Source organism: Bombus pyrosoma, linkage group LG1, assembly GCF_014825855.1.
Source record: "Bombus pyrosoma isolate SC7728 linkage group LG1, ASM1482585v1, whole genome shotgun sequence".
Lineage (NCBI taxonomy): Eukaryota > Metazoa > Arthropoda > Insecta > Hymenoptera > Apidae > Bombus > Bombus pyrosoma.
Window position 1 is genome coordinate 15,083,311 of NC_057770.1, and position 16,681 is coordinate 15,099,991.

The 16,681-nt window shown below is 41.1% G+C and overlaps 1 protein-coding gene across 1 annotated transcript; it reads left to right on the forward strand.

Annotated features, from left to right (window-relative positions):
• The first annotated feature begins 2,135 nt into the window (after nucleotides 1-2,135).
• LOC122565926 (homeobox protein engrailed-1a-like) lies at nucleotides 2,136-8,372 on the forward strand. The gene is made up of 2 exons (XM_043722468.1): nucleotides 2,136-3,363; nucleotides 6,236-8,372. The coding sequence occupies exons 1-2, from the start codon at nucleotides 2,664-2,666 to the stop codon at nucleotides 6,589-6,591; spliced, it is 1,056 nt and encodes a 351-aa protein (XP_043578403.1). The 5' UTR covers nucleotides 2,136-2,663; the 3' UTR covers nucleotides 6,592-8,372.
• Nucleotides 8,373-16,681: the final 8,309 nt, after the last annotated feature.

Consider the following 16,681-nt stretch of genomic DNA (forward strand, 5'->3'; position numbering starts at 1 on the left):
ATTCCCTCGGCTAAGCCGACCGTGGCGTGGTTAGAAATATAATTTTCCAAGCCACGGGTGAAAACGTGTTATGCTCGTAAACACGTTCACGGAGAACAGGTGTTGCGTAACGTAGAAAATTTTATGGACATGTAAAGAGCCGACTTTTCGCGATTACAGTATTTCTTCAGTTCAGTTATAATCAAGAACCGCCGATTATCATCATTATCTTCGCTAGCATTACCTATTATGTTACCTGCTATCTTGTAAAATGTTCAATTCCACGCTCTTTCCAATAGCCGCGTTCATTCCGTCGAATTAACGTTTCTATTTTACGCAATAATTACAATCTCCGTGATTAACAGCGGTACAAAAGTTTATTTCTAAATTAGTTGTCAGATTATTTATTAACGTCCGGTTGACGTTCCGAATTTTCGTTAATTAGGATTCGATAATGTATCGGTTCGCACGTGACGTGGGGGAATCACGTTTTCTTACCGGCTTTAATTGGCACGATTTTAACGACGGCTCCTTAGAAGTCTCGCGTGCTCCTAATGTATAGGTTGGCTCGTTTCATGTCGTGGGCAAATAACGTTTCCACCAGAACAGCAGAATCTCATGCGATTAGACGTTAAAAGGGTTAATGACTGTAATTTTCTCTTTACTGGTTAATGGTCGAGTGTGTCGTCGCTATTTCTAATGAAGTTAATTACGCCAGTACAGTGTCCGCGACAGATATCAGCATCATGACGATTTACATCTCACCTGAATGATAAACCTTTGTTTACCTACGTTAAAAATTACAGTGGAAGAAACGTTCTTCACGATGGGTTTACGAGTAGATACGACTGCGATCGTGTAATTTGACAATTTTTTCATTTTATCACACTGGACAGAAACGATAAGGGGCGAATGAGATTCGAGTTCCTAACTATCGTGAGAGAACCAATTCGCAGAACTAAGTCGCAGTGTACGCGGATTGGTCGATGAACCATGTTGTGTCCGCCCTTAAACAAACAATCAATTGGCGGGCGTAAACCGAGACGAAAGAGAGGCAAGAAAAAGATGAGAACGAGAGAGAAACTGTGGATCAGCATCTGCATCACGGGTAATACATTTGTTCGTTAACCGTCACGGGGATCCAACGAAAAAGAAGAAGAGCAATGGCGAGAAGTGGTTCGTTCGATGTGGATGCTCTTGTAAATTTTTGTATAAAGCGATTTCGACGTCGAACGATAAAATTCACGTCAGTGAGAAAACGCCTGTCGACTCAAAGAAATGAATTAGCTGCCTCCGGATAGAAAACCGGGGTGGGGAGGAACAAAAGTATGGAGTAGTGGGCATCGAAAAACAGGGGAGGAGGATCGGTGGGCGTGGCTAGTCGGGGAGGGGCAAGATTGTGGGCAAGATCTTGCCTGAGAATGAGGGGTGGGGGAACGAAACGGGGCGGGGAGAAGCTGGCACTCTTACTGGCATTCGCAGTGGCGCGGATATCTTTGTTTTTTGGAGCAGCACTGCCAAATTACTTGGAAACATTACGAATATTGTACACCGTTCGCGAATTGCAATTAACACGTGTATGCTAAAGTGTACACGTCCTGTAATTACAGTTCTTTGTTCCTCGTATTAAAAAAACGTATTGAAAAGAAGGTAAAACCTTGTACATACTATCTTAAGTAACGATGCTTTTACTTTGTATAATTCCTTCCGAAAATGGACGAGTATTTCATCGACGTAGAAGGAAAGTCGTGCCTCGGAAGAACTTGACAACATATTTTTCCCAAAGTAGCTATACGTAGAAGAGAAGGAAAAAAACGGTTATAAGTAAGACAAAAATCTGGTCGCCGTTGAAACGAGACTGGAACGATGCAGTGGCATCGATCGTAGTGAACTCCAGCTCCCTACTCTTCGTACCACTGCTGGTGGAGGGGGCGAGCAAACGGAGGGGAGTAGGGTAGACCTTACGCCAGTGGGCGGAGCTTGTGACTGAAGAGTTAATAGAGATACAATCGAGGGTGTCTAGTGCACTGCACTCCAGACTGGGGCGTAGGAGGAGTGAAGGGGCGAGGGGGTCGGAGGGGAAAGCGGTAAGTAGGGACCACAGGTCCCCTAGTTTAGACATCACCGAGCGACGGATGGACAGCCAGTCAGACCCGTCACAGCACTCGCTCGAGTCCTCGGAAACCTCGAGAAAAGCCAATACTAAGGAGACTTGCAGCTCTTGGAGCTGATCCAGAGCCGAACCTTTCATCTCGCTTCGGACAACAGCAACGTTCGACGCGACAATGTTCGCGGCTAGATGAGCCTGTCACGTGAGCGCGCAATACCACGCAACACCCGCCGACGAATATTACGCAATACGCGGGAACAGAAGTTTCAAGACGTTGTAAGTGGCACGAACGGCTGAACGTGATCAATGAATGATCAGTGAAGAAAGTACAGTGACGCGTGCGGTGGTCCTAAGGGAAACTTTAACGAGCGAGATATGAAACAGTGAGTCAGTGTCTTAAACCAGTGAACTTTGAGCTCTGACAGACTAGATACGCGACAAGTGTGGCTCTGTTTGCTTTCACAAATATGACGACAGAGGGTTAACGTTACGGTTGAAATTTCACCGTTCAACTGTCACGGCTGACATTTACATTTGAATCGTATACGTGACAGACGATTCGGAAGATCGAAAGATGAGCGTAGCTCTCGTGACGATGGATTCCGCGTACGGCCTGCGACTGGGAATTGGCAGCCATCATCATCATCATCATCATCATCATCATCACCATCATCGAGTGCGTTCACCCGAAAGTCACGTGGTTTCTCGCCAGGATCAGCAACCAGATCACAAAGACGATATCGAGGCACCGTTGAGATTCAGCGTGGTAAACATTCTGAGACCAGATTTTGGACGAGAGGCGATTCTCAACACGAAAGCACCAAAACAAACCACTTTGGCGCCCGGTCACTCGACGACGATTCCAGTTCCGATACCTCGTCACAGTCCTCTTTCTTTGCCACGTGATCTGACTCTGTCGTCCAATCGATTGTCGCCCACGAGGCCTCAGACCGGCAATTTTTCCGTGCACAGAGAAAGGGATCTGTTTTCTTCTCACTGTGGGCTGACGTCACCCCTTCAGAGGAACACTGGTCTCAGCAGAAGCGGAAGTCTCGAAAGCCTAGCGAGTAGCAGAAGTTCCGTCACCGGAAGTTCCGTAACTGGAGCACCTTCCCTGGGTTCCACGTCCTCTACCATCGGCAGCGACTCCTTAAGTGGAGACAGCAGTGCCGGAAATGCGAACAGCACCACCACCAACCAAACTGGACTCAACGGACAGAGTCCTTGGCCTGCGTGGGTTTATTGTACCAGATACTCGGACAGACCTTCATCCGGTAGGTTTGTTAGATATTTCGGATCTGAATATTTTGAAAACAAACTTTCATATTCCCAAAAATACATAAGCATTGTAAAGATATTTTCCATCATAATTTCATTGAAATATAAAATGTAACAACGTTGATTTCACACGAATGGCTTTCCAAAACGAAATCTACAATTCCAACAATTTTTAAGAACTTACAAGAATGTAGGTAAATAACTTTTGCACATTCGTTCAGTTCTTCGATCTTATCAGCAACGATAATATTCAATAATATTGATATAACAATAAGAGATCGTATCATCGATCACATCGATTTCACGCGAGTATGAGAAAAATTAATATACGCGAGACGCGAAACTGATAGACGACAGGGTGGTCCCACTGGGATTAATACGCAAGATTAATCAAGATCCCACGACCCAATCTGTATCGAGAGAGAGATATATCTCAGTTAATCGTGGGTATCACGGAAGCGGAGGAACGCAACTAGCCAGCCATAGCTCGCCACTCTGGTACCACTATTTCTCTGTGTATCGGCTTAATCAATTTACGTTCGGTGACCGTTACATCTGCAAACCAGTTTCTATGTAAATGAACGCGCGTTTCCCGGCACGTCGTGGAAAACGCTACATAAAGTTCCCCTAATTACAGTCTCCTCCGGTGTAACGCGATCGGACTCTATAAAGAAATACTAGTTTAGACTCTAGTCTTAGAAGGAACCGATCGGTACCGAACTGCATACTTTATGTATAATTGCAGTTTCAGTTCAGGGTGAACGTACCGCTTTGAATACACCACCTGTGTCAGTTCACAGAACTCTCGGTTCTTCTGAACCTATAACCGCGATTTACCATATGCGACCATCGTGTCCCAGATATGCGACTTGTATCCAGTCAACAGGGTGGTCCGCGACCCTACCACCCGATAATCGCGGTTACTAATTACCGTAAATCGTGATCGATGCTCCGTTTCTTGATAGCGGCTGGTCCTGCGGTTAATTAAATGGTGTTCGACGCTAAGGAGTGATCGATGGCCGATGGTAGATTTTAATCGAGCTGTTTTAGCTGGTGCTTATCGTTGCATGCATGTATCTTCGAATTGGAGCGATATTAGTTGAGATACTTTGAGGAAATCGACGAAAGCAAGATATGTTAAACTTGGAAGACGAGTTGAAGACGACAATTGTTTTATTTCTCCCAGTTTCAATGGGATGAAACTAAATATTAACACGAAAACACGCGTTCACTTGCCGTTAACATTCGTGCGCTTTTCGATTAAACAGTTGGTTTATTTGGCAATTTTATCGGAACGATGTTTGGTGTTAACACGCAAGAACGAGTTAACTCGTTACTTGGTCCACAAAACTTTTCAGCAGAATAATTTCTGGCAAATGTTAACATGGTGAGATGAATAAACACGTCACTGGGATTCATAGTTTCTTGAATATGTCTAATAATCTTTTTATTTAGAAATTCCAAAATTTCAATTTAATGTTGGAAAATGAGTTAACTCGTAGCTCAAATTTTTTATTTCTTGAATATAGGTAGCAATTTGTTTTTACTTTCGAATTTTAGATACATCTTTTAGACGTTATTCGTTAGCTGACACTAAAACTACCATACCAGTCAAATTGACTGCTTTTACAATTTTATTAAAAGAGTAATATAATGAATTTTATTTTCTCTTTTATGTGTTTGTATCAAGGCTACTTATACCAATACCAGTCAAAATGACCGATACTAGGATCCTGCAATCTGTTTATCGAACCCAAATTAACCAGTTCCCTCGTTTTCTACAACTTGCCACACGTTTTTAAAATTTTTACCGCGTATCATTCGATACGAAGTTACCAGGAAAATTCCCGATTGATCGTTAGATCGCCGGATGCTAACGCTAGAACTGGTTCTAGAATTTTATAAATGTGTCAACCTCCGTTTAGGGATTATGGTGCCAGATGGATTGATAATACCAAAAATGCACTACATAACATGGAGTTCCTTCTGTAAGAAAGTGATAAATTAATAAATATAATAATATTCTATCATTTTTTAATGACCAGTCATTTTCACCGATTTTGGTAGAAATAGCTTCCTGTTAACTATCGGTAGTTCTAGTGTTAAGAGCGTAAGGTTCGACGCTGATTTGACTGAAATTGCTTTGTCTTTATTAACTTTCAACTTTCTGATTGTAGAAATCTTTGATTAACGAATGAGTTGAGAAAGGTTAGTTAACATGTTAGTGCTAAACTTTTGAAGGCAATTCATTAGAAACTTTGCTGGATAACTTCGAAAACACGTATTTCTGTTCCTTTAAAGAAATCTAAATGCAAAACAATTTGTTTTACTAGGAATTTCAGTTCACTCTCCTGTTAATGTAGTATTTATTGATAAGTTGCCTTATGAATATTCAATAGCTGTCAGCGGTGCTTCTATAATAATTCTTCTAAACGTTACAAAAACACGATAGCAGATTAGATCGCTAGATTAATTTACACGTGACATAAAAATATAATCTCCGATCTAAAAATCCAAAGAGAATTTATTCCCTCCTGTTTCATTACTCTCTACGTATCTGTCCAACGGAAGATTAGTCAAAATTCTCTACCGAATCACCGATTCCTTCCACGTGCGAGATTCTGATAATCAACGCGAATTTATTATTGAACACGATTTACGGATAGCGATCGCACCGTGTAACTCGAGCGAGTTTGGCGCTAGAAATTCCATTATATGATAATTCCAGTGAGTTTGTTTACAGCCGAATGAAAATTGCAAGCAAAACGTTAATGTTCGTATGGTTTACTTACAGCTTGATGAAAATTCAAAACAATCATGCTACCGATTGGAATTAAAATTAACGAGCAATTAACCGTTTCGTTTCAGGGCCACGAACGAGGAGAGTGAAACGATCGCAAAACAACGGAAAGAGCGGGTCGCCGGAAGAGAAAAGACCACGGACCGCATTCAGCGCGGAGCAACTGGCTAGGCTGAAGAGGGAATTCACGGAAAATCGATACCTAACCGAGAGAAGGCGGCAGCAGCTCTCTCGAGATCTGGGCTTAAACGAGGCGCAGATCAAGATCTGGTTCCAGAATAAAAGGGCAAAAATCAAGAAGGCCAGCGGCCAGAAAAATCCGCTAGCTCTTCAATTGATGGCCCAAGGTCTGTACAATCATTCGACGGTGCCCGTTGACGAGGACGGCGAGGAAATCGTGACTGGAAGCAATCATTCGCACTAATGACGAGTAACGTGTCGTCAAAAAGATTGTTGTTGTACTCGTGAGAAATTTCATTTGTACGATGACCGAACAATCCGCTCGCCACTTTACACGTTCTAACGTTCTAACCCGACGGAAATAGTTAAAAATATGTGGAAAGGACGATTCGAAAACGATTGCGTGTTCTAAAGTCGTGGAATTTCTTACGGAACAGTTTAACTGAAATGGAGGTAGGAAACACGTGTTTAAAGATACTTTAAACGGTCCACGACAATATTCATCGTCGGTCAGAGCGATAGGATCCTGATCTACTTCTATATAGCTACATTAAGCGATTACCAAATAATTTTCCACTCTAGTTTAGACGTAGCTGCAGCAATGAATCTTGAAACGGTGAGATCTTGAGCGATTTATATACCAGAAAGACAGACAGAGAGGGAGAAGGAGAGAGAGAGAGAGAGAGAGAGAAGTGGAGCAAGATCGGCGTTCGTTTTTCGTATGATCGTATGACCGCAGACTGAACCTTTATATTTATCAACTATATGTACGTATATCGGCATAGATACGATTCTAGTACACTGACTTCGGTACGATCCTTATCGATTAGACGCTTAAATTATTTATTTCCCTTGTACATAATTGTAAATACAAGTGATCGTAATGTGTATATGTATGATACGAGATAATCTTTAATTGCCGCGCGAAGATTATATTATTGTGTATGTACGGTGCTGCACACGGTCGCGTGAATACAGAAACGATCTCACACTGTATATTCCTAATTATCGTACGAGTCTACATAGGATCTATATAGATCTTTCCCTAAATATACTTATATCTCATGTTCGTGTAGACAGACTTGAAAAGTATGCGTATATGGTAGATATATACCGGTGTCTCACAATATGTGGTCGATATAATCTATGTAACCCGCTTACATGTTGCCACCGATTAAATCGAATTAAATAGATAAATGTGTATATATATGTATATATACATATGCGAGCTGTTTCTACATTATTCTCCTGTCCTTGGATATCTTGCACGATTTCAGATTTACTTAACAACTTCAAACGATCGACAGAGAAATCTGAGATATTATTTTCCATCGTAATCTGTTTTTAATAATGACGAAAAATTTCTCTTCCAATGTTGGGAATAATTAATTAAATAAATATTCACCTCGACTAATGGAATGTGAATTTAAATATAGTTTGCCACTCTACGTAGTGGATAATTATTAAAAAAAAAAAAAAAAAAAAGAGGGAAAAACAGGATCGTTTATGGTCGAACGATTTCAAAATGAAAGCGGACCAGAGCAATTAGTAAAATTTACGTGGCCGAAAAGTATGCGGATCGTGGAAGAGACGCCGTCTGTGTATACGGTCGCCATGGACGCGCCTCGTTCTCAGTGCAACGGTGCGGCGCGGCGTGACGCGATAATTGATCCTAAATTAACGAGCCACCCGGTATTCCGAGCGCAACCGACAAATGGAACGTGGCGAGGATGACAGTGCGCGACTAGCTCAAACGCATTCGCGCACATGTCGCTGCCGATCGACATGGGATAAGCGATATGTGCACCTGTTAGTAGCTGCCATACGTGGCTGCCCGCGAACAGATTTACGAAGGTACATTTTTTCTCCCTTAGAGAATGTCGAAAACATTCGCTGCTATTAAAATATCGCTATCCTTCCTTAGAACCTATTTTTCTTCATTACAGATATCTCTACTTTAATTAATAACGTTTGTGTTTTAATTATGGTTCTGATTATTTTCTAAATGTCTCTTTACTTTTATGTAGGATAGGATGGGGCTCAAACTACGGCTTTTCGTATAAATTTATGTACAATTTTGTAATAACAATATAGAGATATATTTGTTTCTTGTATTAAAGTATTTCATTATTTAATACCATTATACTTTATTTTTATAAAGTTTATTGGTTGATGCTCTCACTTTTTCTAAACTTTAAATCTTTGTCGATATAAAACCGGCTTTTTGCCCCGGAAATAGGTAAAAAAACTCCTAAAAATATTAACAAATATTTGTTAAATGAACTTTCTTTGGTATAAAATATTGATAGGAAATATCGCGGTATGATTTCTTCAACAAAAATATGAAAATACGGAACAGAGATTAGGTTTGAACAAAAAATAAAAATACGTGTAAGTCAGAGCTTTTTGGTTTAAACTAAAAACTAATAAAGCTAAACAAGATCTTTTTTAACGCTCTGGTATTATTTCTTTATACTTATCTTACTAACGTCATCTTATAGTGGAAAGAAATAATAAAATTTATTTAACAGATACTCGGTTAAAGCGTTTTCCTATTCGATGAAAATATTTGTTGTGCCGACGCATATCCGAAAGAAACTTTATTCTTTATATCTTGCGATAAATCTTTTCAAGGAATTCTTACAAATATCATATTTCCTGACTACTCTACATAATTTTATTTTACCGTTTATTACGTTGTCTGCTGCTTGTTTCAACACTTTCAAAGATTTCGTGCCACGATCGATTCGTCTTTTGCAGTGTTACATTCTAACAAAAGAAATAAACGTAAAAAATCTTTTAGTTCTAGGTGAAGTGGCAATACACCCTCACGTGGGGTAATAAGTTCCAATAGAAGAACCTCCAACATAGGGGAGGACCCAAAGGAATAAACAACCTTAACGTACTTGCTTGATACGCTGTTATGCTGTTGTGTCACTTAAATGTAACTCAATAAAAGGGAGGTACTTTTTGACATTTTTAATCTAAATAATGATAAAAGCGTCGTATAAATCGTAGAATCGGCGGAGACCGAATGGCGGTTTTGCATTATGTGCGGTGCCATTGTTCATCAATTGTTTTATAACGAAGATTTTGAATTTGGGACTTTTTACCATAAATTTCGACATAAAAATATTCAAGATGATCCGGTATGGTGTTACGATATTTTCAATTAGAACAGTTATGCTATATCGCAATATTTTGTATTGTTTTTGCAAAAGAAAATGATTTGATGTTTCATAACGAAGATTTTTAATTCGGCACTTTTTACCATAAATTTAGAAATAAAAATATTCGAGATGATCCGGTTTAGTGTTGCGATACTTTCAATTAGAATAATTATGCTACATTGCAATATTTTGTATTGTTTTTGCAAAAGAAAATGATTTGATGTTTCATAACGAAGATTTTTAATTCGGCACTTTTTACCATAAATTTCGACATAAAAATATTCGAGATGATCCGGTGTGGTGTTATATTTTCAATTAGAATACTAAATTTACAGCAAATGAATGACTTACTAAATTCATATATTTAGTACGTATGCGGATAAGGGCTTGTTTTTCTCGTTACTTTCATTTTAATTTCTTTACTGTAAGTCTTACTCTTCTGTTATCCGTAGCTAACAGCGTTTAATATATTCGAGGTTCTACAAGCAGGAAATTTATATGTCCAACAACCGATGTCGAATAAAAGGGACAAGTTGAATGTTATTAATTGTCATTAATTTGAACGCATCGGTGGCAATGTGCTTCAGCATCCACAACCACACGGTCTGCCGGTACACGGAAACGGATATGTATGCGGATGGTAGCCGAAACCGGGGATAAATTACTGAGTCGTCGTCGTTGGCTATTGTATTTGAACGTGACGATCCCTAATTGGTAATTCTATCGTGAACCCGTTGCATTGTCCGACGTAATTGCGTGCTACGCTACTTTCATGTACCAAAGGTAGATTCGATTTTACCGATTATCTGCTATGTACTAAATGCGAGCAACATCGTCGTAATTTTATTACAAGACTCTTCCTTTTATTATTCTTAGTCCTCTATTCGGATTGTTATCTTATCTTATCCTTCTAATTTATTTTTAACGAATTGTAATAAACTCGTGCCTCGTCAACTAATTATCATTTCCAGTTTACAGCACCGATCATCCGAGTCATTTACCAAGCGCAAGTATACTAAATATTAATTACACATTACATTAGAATGGTTTGTTTTTACGCTACAAAACGAGGTATCTGTAACCCGGACTTGGCCTTACAACGAAAAATATCAATTGTATCATAAATCCCTTAAAAATAAAAGAACAATACAAAATACACTTCCACGCAATTCCAGCTTTCAGAATGGTCATTTCAACATTTTACGATGTCACGCGAAATAGATTAATTTTAATATTCCCACTATATCTAACGAGACGGCAGTGAGGCCGCGGAGGTCGCGTATTTCAAGCCTGACGAACGGCGTCCATACAAGTCGCCATTATTAATTATCATTAATTTAAGCGCGGAGAACCGTGGGGGTTGGTAGTTGTTCGCGGGGCAAAACGGCGCGAGGACCTGGCAGAGGCGGTCACAGGAAGAGTGGAGGCAGGAGAAAGAGGGAAGAACGAAGCGTTGGCGGTGTTCTCTTCCAACGTTGTGAAACGAACGCACAGAATGGTGGCCCAAACCGGGGATAAATTACAGAGTCGTTGTCCTGGCCATTGTATTTAACTGCGACGATGCGTAATTGTTGGAACGCCGTTGCATGTACGGCAGAGAGAGAGAGAGAGAGAGAGAGAGAGAGAGAGAGAGAGCAGAGTGCAAGAGTGGCCGAGTACAGGGTGGAGAAAACGAGTTAGAAACCCTGTGGGGAAGCGGATAGGGTGAGGAGTGGGTGGCTACGGAGGAGACCAGAGGGATGGCGGAAGGGAACTGCCACTGTGGTCGAGAACCATAGTCATCGGAATGGCCATTAGGGGTCTCTACGGTTCCAAGAGTGGCTCACTAAATTTCACCTTCTTGCACGGCTCGTGACCACCTTGCGAACATCTACAATTAATGGCGCCTCAGCAGGATGTTTATTACAATATCAGAGAATACGTAAGGGCTGCGCTCGTGGCTACTTCCGGTATTCCTGCGGTACAATGGTTTAACTGCAGAAATTGGGAAACAACGTTAACTTGGATTTACGTTGGCTGTAGATCCTAAAATTCATTCGTTGCTAGTATTAATGGTAAACTGATTAATGGTACACTATTGTGTGATTAGGATCAATTAATCGATGCATCGAACGCAGACAATGATAAAGAGCGAAACTTTAATTAGTTTCATAGGTTTTTCTATTCAAAATCAAATACGATTTTCGCTTAATCGGACCTCGTGGGATGATATCTCTAAAAGATAATCTAAACAATGATTAGTATAACAAAAGGTGTACTTATTGTTTGTTCGTGTAATATTTATATGTACCCATTTCCAGCTATTGGTGAATTACGATTTTCAGAGAGGACTTTCTATAGTTATACTTACTAAATAATAATATAATTCTACTCTATAACATTCTGAGATTTGAAGTTCAACTCCGTTTCCTCTAGAACAGTTTGCTCACGTAATTTTATTTATTTCGATCGACTCGACTGTATCAACAGACTATAGTAGTGTGAAAATGTATATATTCAGAATCAAATGAAAAAATTCGATTAAATTATAGTTTTCTTTATGATCAGAATCAAATGAAGAAATTATACTGTTCCACTAAGTTATAGTTTTCTTTATGATAAATATTATGAGTATTAACGAGCTAGAAAATGCTTTGTTATTCGATTGCCTTCCTCTCAATGAAGATTTGGCTGGTTGAAACGGAATCTACTGTATCCAAAACAATATTAATCGTGGAATGAAAATTCTGAGGCGAGAATCGCAGCGTTACGAGATCACCTGGATTCACGGTGGATCAAAAGCGTGCTCCATACTCTAGTGAGGTTAGTACCCGGTTTCCTCTCGGTCCGACTGCTAACGAGTGTAACGAGGTCTGGCCCGTCAAATTAAAGGCGGGCCGCGCGAGAGGCGAAGGGAAATTTATCGCGCCGCTTTCGGGAACCGCGGGTAAAGGCCACTTAGCTGCCCGTAAATGCGTCGTCTCTATGACGACACGGCGGCAGATGTCTCGCCAATAGATCACCCCGTACGAGCAGAGAAAGAGGCTTTGTGAACGCGTGTCTCTCATCGCAAGCACCGCCAATGGACGTGAAAGAGCCGCGTATGAGTTATGTCGTAACGAGTCGCGACGTTTTTCTCTTACGCACGTGCTCTTCGGCAACGTTAAAAGATTCCTGGGCCAGGAAACATCGAGATTCATTGCGGTTACGGCGATGAATTTTAATCACTCGCCATCAGGCTGCGTATGTTTATCCGTTAAAAAATTTCAGGAAATTCGAAGATACAAAAATTCACAGAATATATAAGCTACATCCAATAGTATTCCAGCAACGATATTTAGCGGCTGAGATGATTTTCCGTATAGTCGTATGGACAAGTGTCCATAAACACTTGCAGCCTAATTACGACATTTAGTGTGAGAAAGAAACTTCTATTCAAATTCCATTATCGTCATAGAAATATGAAGTTGCATTCAAATTTCTAGTCTACTTATTATCCACGCTTCAATTTTAAATTGCTACGATTCAGTAAAAATAATTCTTACTTCAAGAAAAGGTTATAATTGTCTCGTCATAAAGTATAGGAAAAGGATGGCTATACCAGCAAGAACATCGTTCGTGTTTTGTACGGGATTCGAAAATTAGTAGGAAGATTTACTAGGAAGTTAAGGAAACGCGATGTTGGTGCGAAGATGGCGAGACGGGGCGTCGTTAGGGTACCGGTTGCATCGTTGCTAGACTGTTTTTCTTAGCAGGAAAAATCGTTTGACGGGAAGTTAGCGACGTAGTAACCGTTTTATCGGCATACGTGTACACCGACGAGGCAGAGGAAAGCTCTTTGTTCGTAAAATGTCACTTACTTCGGTTTAATACTGCATCCCTCGGCTTGCTCCCCCTTCGGTTATCCATACAGCGAAACCAATCGCTTCGTCAAGCCGATCTTCGGCGATACATTACGCACTTTTCTCGTCTCTGACATTTATCGATACAGGATACTTTGCAGGTCATCTCTCGGGACCTTTGCGTCTTAGTTCTTTCCTCGTAATGCGTGAGCATCCTTTTAAGCATCCTACTACGTCGAGATATTTCCTTCGATCGTGTTAGAAGAGTAAAGTAATTTGTTAAGTTGTTTCAAGCTTCCGCGAGAATGTTGGCAAATAAAACGTGTTTGAAAAATAGAAACTGTGAATGATTCATATAACAGCTACAAAAGTGGAGTGGAGATTCTTAGTTTTACGTTAGAAGCATCCATAGAAATTTTCATTTGGTTTTCGTAAAAAAATAGCTTTTAGTTTTAAAGTTGATATAAAGATCGATTTACAAAAATTTGCTATTATTTCGGATATAGGACAAAAACCGTTAAATAAAGCTACAAACATGCAAATGATTTCTCTTTAGCGAAATTAATAAGTTTACTAGCGTATTAATAATTTTTATTGAATTAAATTCATCAATAATTTTTTCCCACAATCGGTCTTTTGATACCCCTAACAGCGAAAATAAATGATCGTAGCACTGGGAATATTTAAATCTGTGATACATTCAGCACAAAATTCAACTACATTTTTCCCGCTAATGAAATCATTCTTCATTTTTTTCTCAATTACATCGTCTACCATTTAAACTAAACACCTGAATTGCGAAAGGCAACAGTGTAAATTTCGTAGAACGAATGAGGACGAAACGGAACGTTCATCAGTCGTCGCTACGATCAGCCAGATTAATCGGCCGATTCTTTCGTTTTTGGACACTCTAAATCTTTCTGGAAAAATAGAGCAAAGGATCCAGGCAGATTGCTCGGTTGCTCGATGGCTGTGTGTGCAGGCTCCGCGAATTTTCATCGAGCCACTCTTCTCGAGAGCCGCGTGCTATTTCAGCTCGTTAGGATAACGAGGATCTAATGTCGCGTTCACAGCCCGGCCAATTACGCGTTACGGGCCGAGGAGCGCATCTTTCGGCGGATCCGCATTGCGACCGTGCTGTCCGGAAACGAAACGAAGATAACCACCAGTCCAACTTTGTAATTAATTAAGAGTTTTGTCTGATTTTTTGCCCACTCTGTCGTTCCCATTCGGTTCTACCAATAGAAAGTTAATTCTTTTTTCACATGACTCTTACAACGTCCGAAATTAAAATACTTTTTAATTTGATGAAAATAGTTGATGGTCACGACAACGATGCATTTTTCTCATAAAGAGTTGACCAAGCCGCAATCTATAATGCTACATACAAAATACTTATTGTGTAAAAAATGTTTAATACCAGAAATGCAATAATCCTGAGAATAGAGAGCTACGTAATTATTTTTTAAATTGTTCATTCGGAATTCATCGTTAATGAGTTAAAATTTAATCAGCTAATAAAGAACCCTGAACTCAATGATCAAACTGCCATTACTCGTTAAAAATTTGGTTCTGAAGACAAAACGGAAGGTAAATAGTTCCTGTTCCAAAACGGTGAGACGATACAAGCGGCGTTACTCGTCCACATCCGACAGTTCGATGAAAAACGGAAAAAGACGGCGTGAAAGTGGGGTGTCCGGGTGGTGCGAAGAAATACGCGGACGCATCTGGTTACCTCGGCCCCCCACGCGTTCCCTTGCGCTTTGTCGCGAGTTAGCTAGCCATGGTACGTGAGCGCCTCGCGTTTAAGGTATAAGGGCATAAAGGTTTGCTTTCGGTTGTCTGTCGTGAAGGTCCCGAACATGGTAGAACGTGCACACGTCTCTCGGCTATATGGGACCAAGAGTCGGTAAGAGTAGAGAGACCACCCAACGCGATCGCGCGAGACTTCTGAAGCGGGAGAGAACCAGAGGAGAAAGAGAAGAAGAGGAAGAGGATCGTCAGAGAGGAAGAGACAGAGCCGATGGAGAGACAGAACGACACAAAAAGGGGAAGGAAAGAGAAGGAAAGTGGGAGAGGAGAATAAAGCGAAGAAAAGGAGAGGAAACCACGAGGTGGATGGAAAGAGAAGAATCTTAAAGGGACGAGGCGAGAGAGGATCGGGCATCTGGGCAAGGAATGCTTGTCGGGTCATTAATGCTCCTCGCTATGCACGCTCCTTATGGATCTGACCAAATCAGTGACCGATTGCCCTCCCCCTCTTCCCTCTGCCGGTCTGTGGCCGCAAAGTGGACCGCGCTCCACCGCTGCAACTGGGTATATTCTGATGCGAGAAAGCTTCTGCAGGCTTCCTGATGCTCGTATTTCCTTCTCTCCATTTTCGTCAATTCTTAATTATCGGTTAACGAACGGTTCCGCGAGTTTACCCCCGCGCGGTTACCAGTGGCTTTCCATTCTTCATTTCTAGCTACCAGATAGACATTCGCCGCGTTTATACGACATCGCATATACATAGCTCCGTGATTCTTTGCCGAGTATTCGTGTCCAGTGTGAGTTCGCGTGTTTTCATAGTTACCGACAACTTTCTTAAGTTTCTCGCGCATCAGTGGAAAAACTTGTATAACACCGTGGATTCAATTGAAATCCGTAAGTGGATTTGGTTGGAGATCCGCGATAATTTACCTTTTAGCGGAACAATTAAGTTTTTGCCGAGCTTGTTCTCCCCTCTGGTCGCCGATCGCGATCGTTCGAATGCTTCTCGAGCGGCAAAGCGGGAAAGAAACCGCTGCGCATAAACAGCGCGTTCACATGGCATCCATGAGCCGAGAGTAAGAGTGAAAGAGAGAGAGAGAGAAAGAGAGAGAACCAGGTCTTGCGCGGCTCTTACGCGGAACAGGTGCTGCTCGCGATTGTAACGGCGCGCATTGTTACACTGTAACCCTGTACTCGGCGAGATACGTAATCTTAATACGTGGTCTTAAACTATGCTGAAGAACGTCAGACACGAGGACGATAGACGGAGGGAAAAACGCACGGAGAAAAGGGAAAAATGGTAATGATCCTAGGTTGGTCCTAAATAAAGCTTTATGTCGTATCCATTTCATGCGTAATTGCAGCACCGTCGGGTAGATAGAGCAGCGACGCGACGGGGTGGCGGAGCGTGGATACCTGCCATACGCGCCGGTAATTAAATTCTTTGAGAGAACGATCGTGGAATGTACAGGCCGGAGCGCGCAATTAAAAGGGAAACGTTTCGTTTCGTTGCCCCAAAGGACTCTGGTAATTAAAAGAATACGGCCCGTAATCGAGCCGAATCCTTCGCCAGTTTTTCTTTCTCTCCCCT

What these genes read in the sequence shown, in the direction of transcription:
- LOC122565926 (XM_043722468.1), top strand. Translation starts at nt 2,664, where the DNA reads ATGAGCGTAGCTCTCGTGACGATGGATTCCGCGTACGGCCTGCGACTG. An exon ending in CTCGGACAGACCTTCATCCG is followed by an intron (nt 3,364 to 6,235) that starts GTAGGTTTGTTA and finishes GTTTCGTTTCAG; the next exon opens with GGCCACGAACGAGGAGAGTG.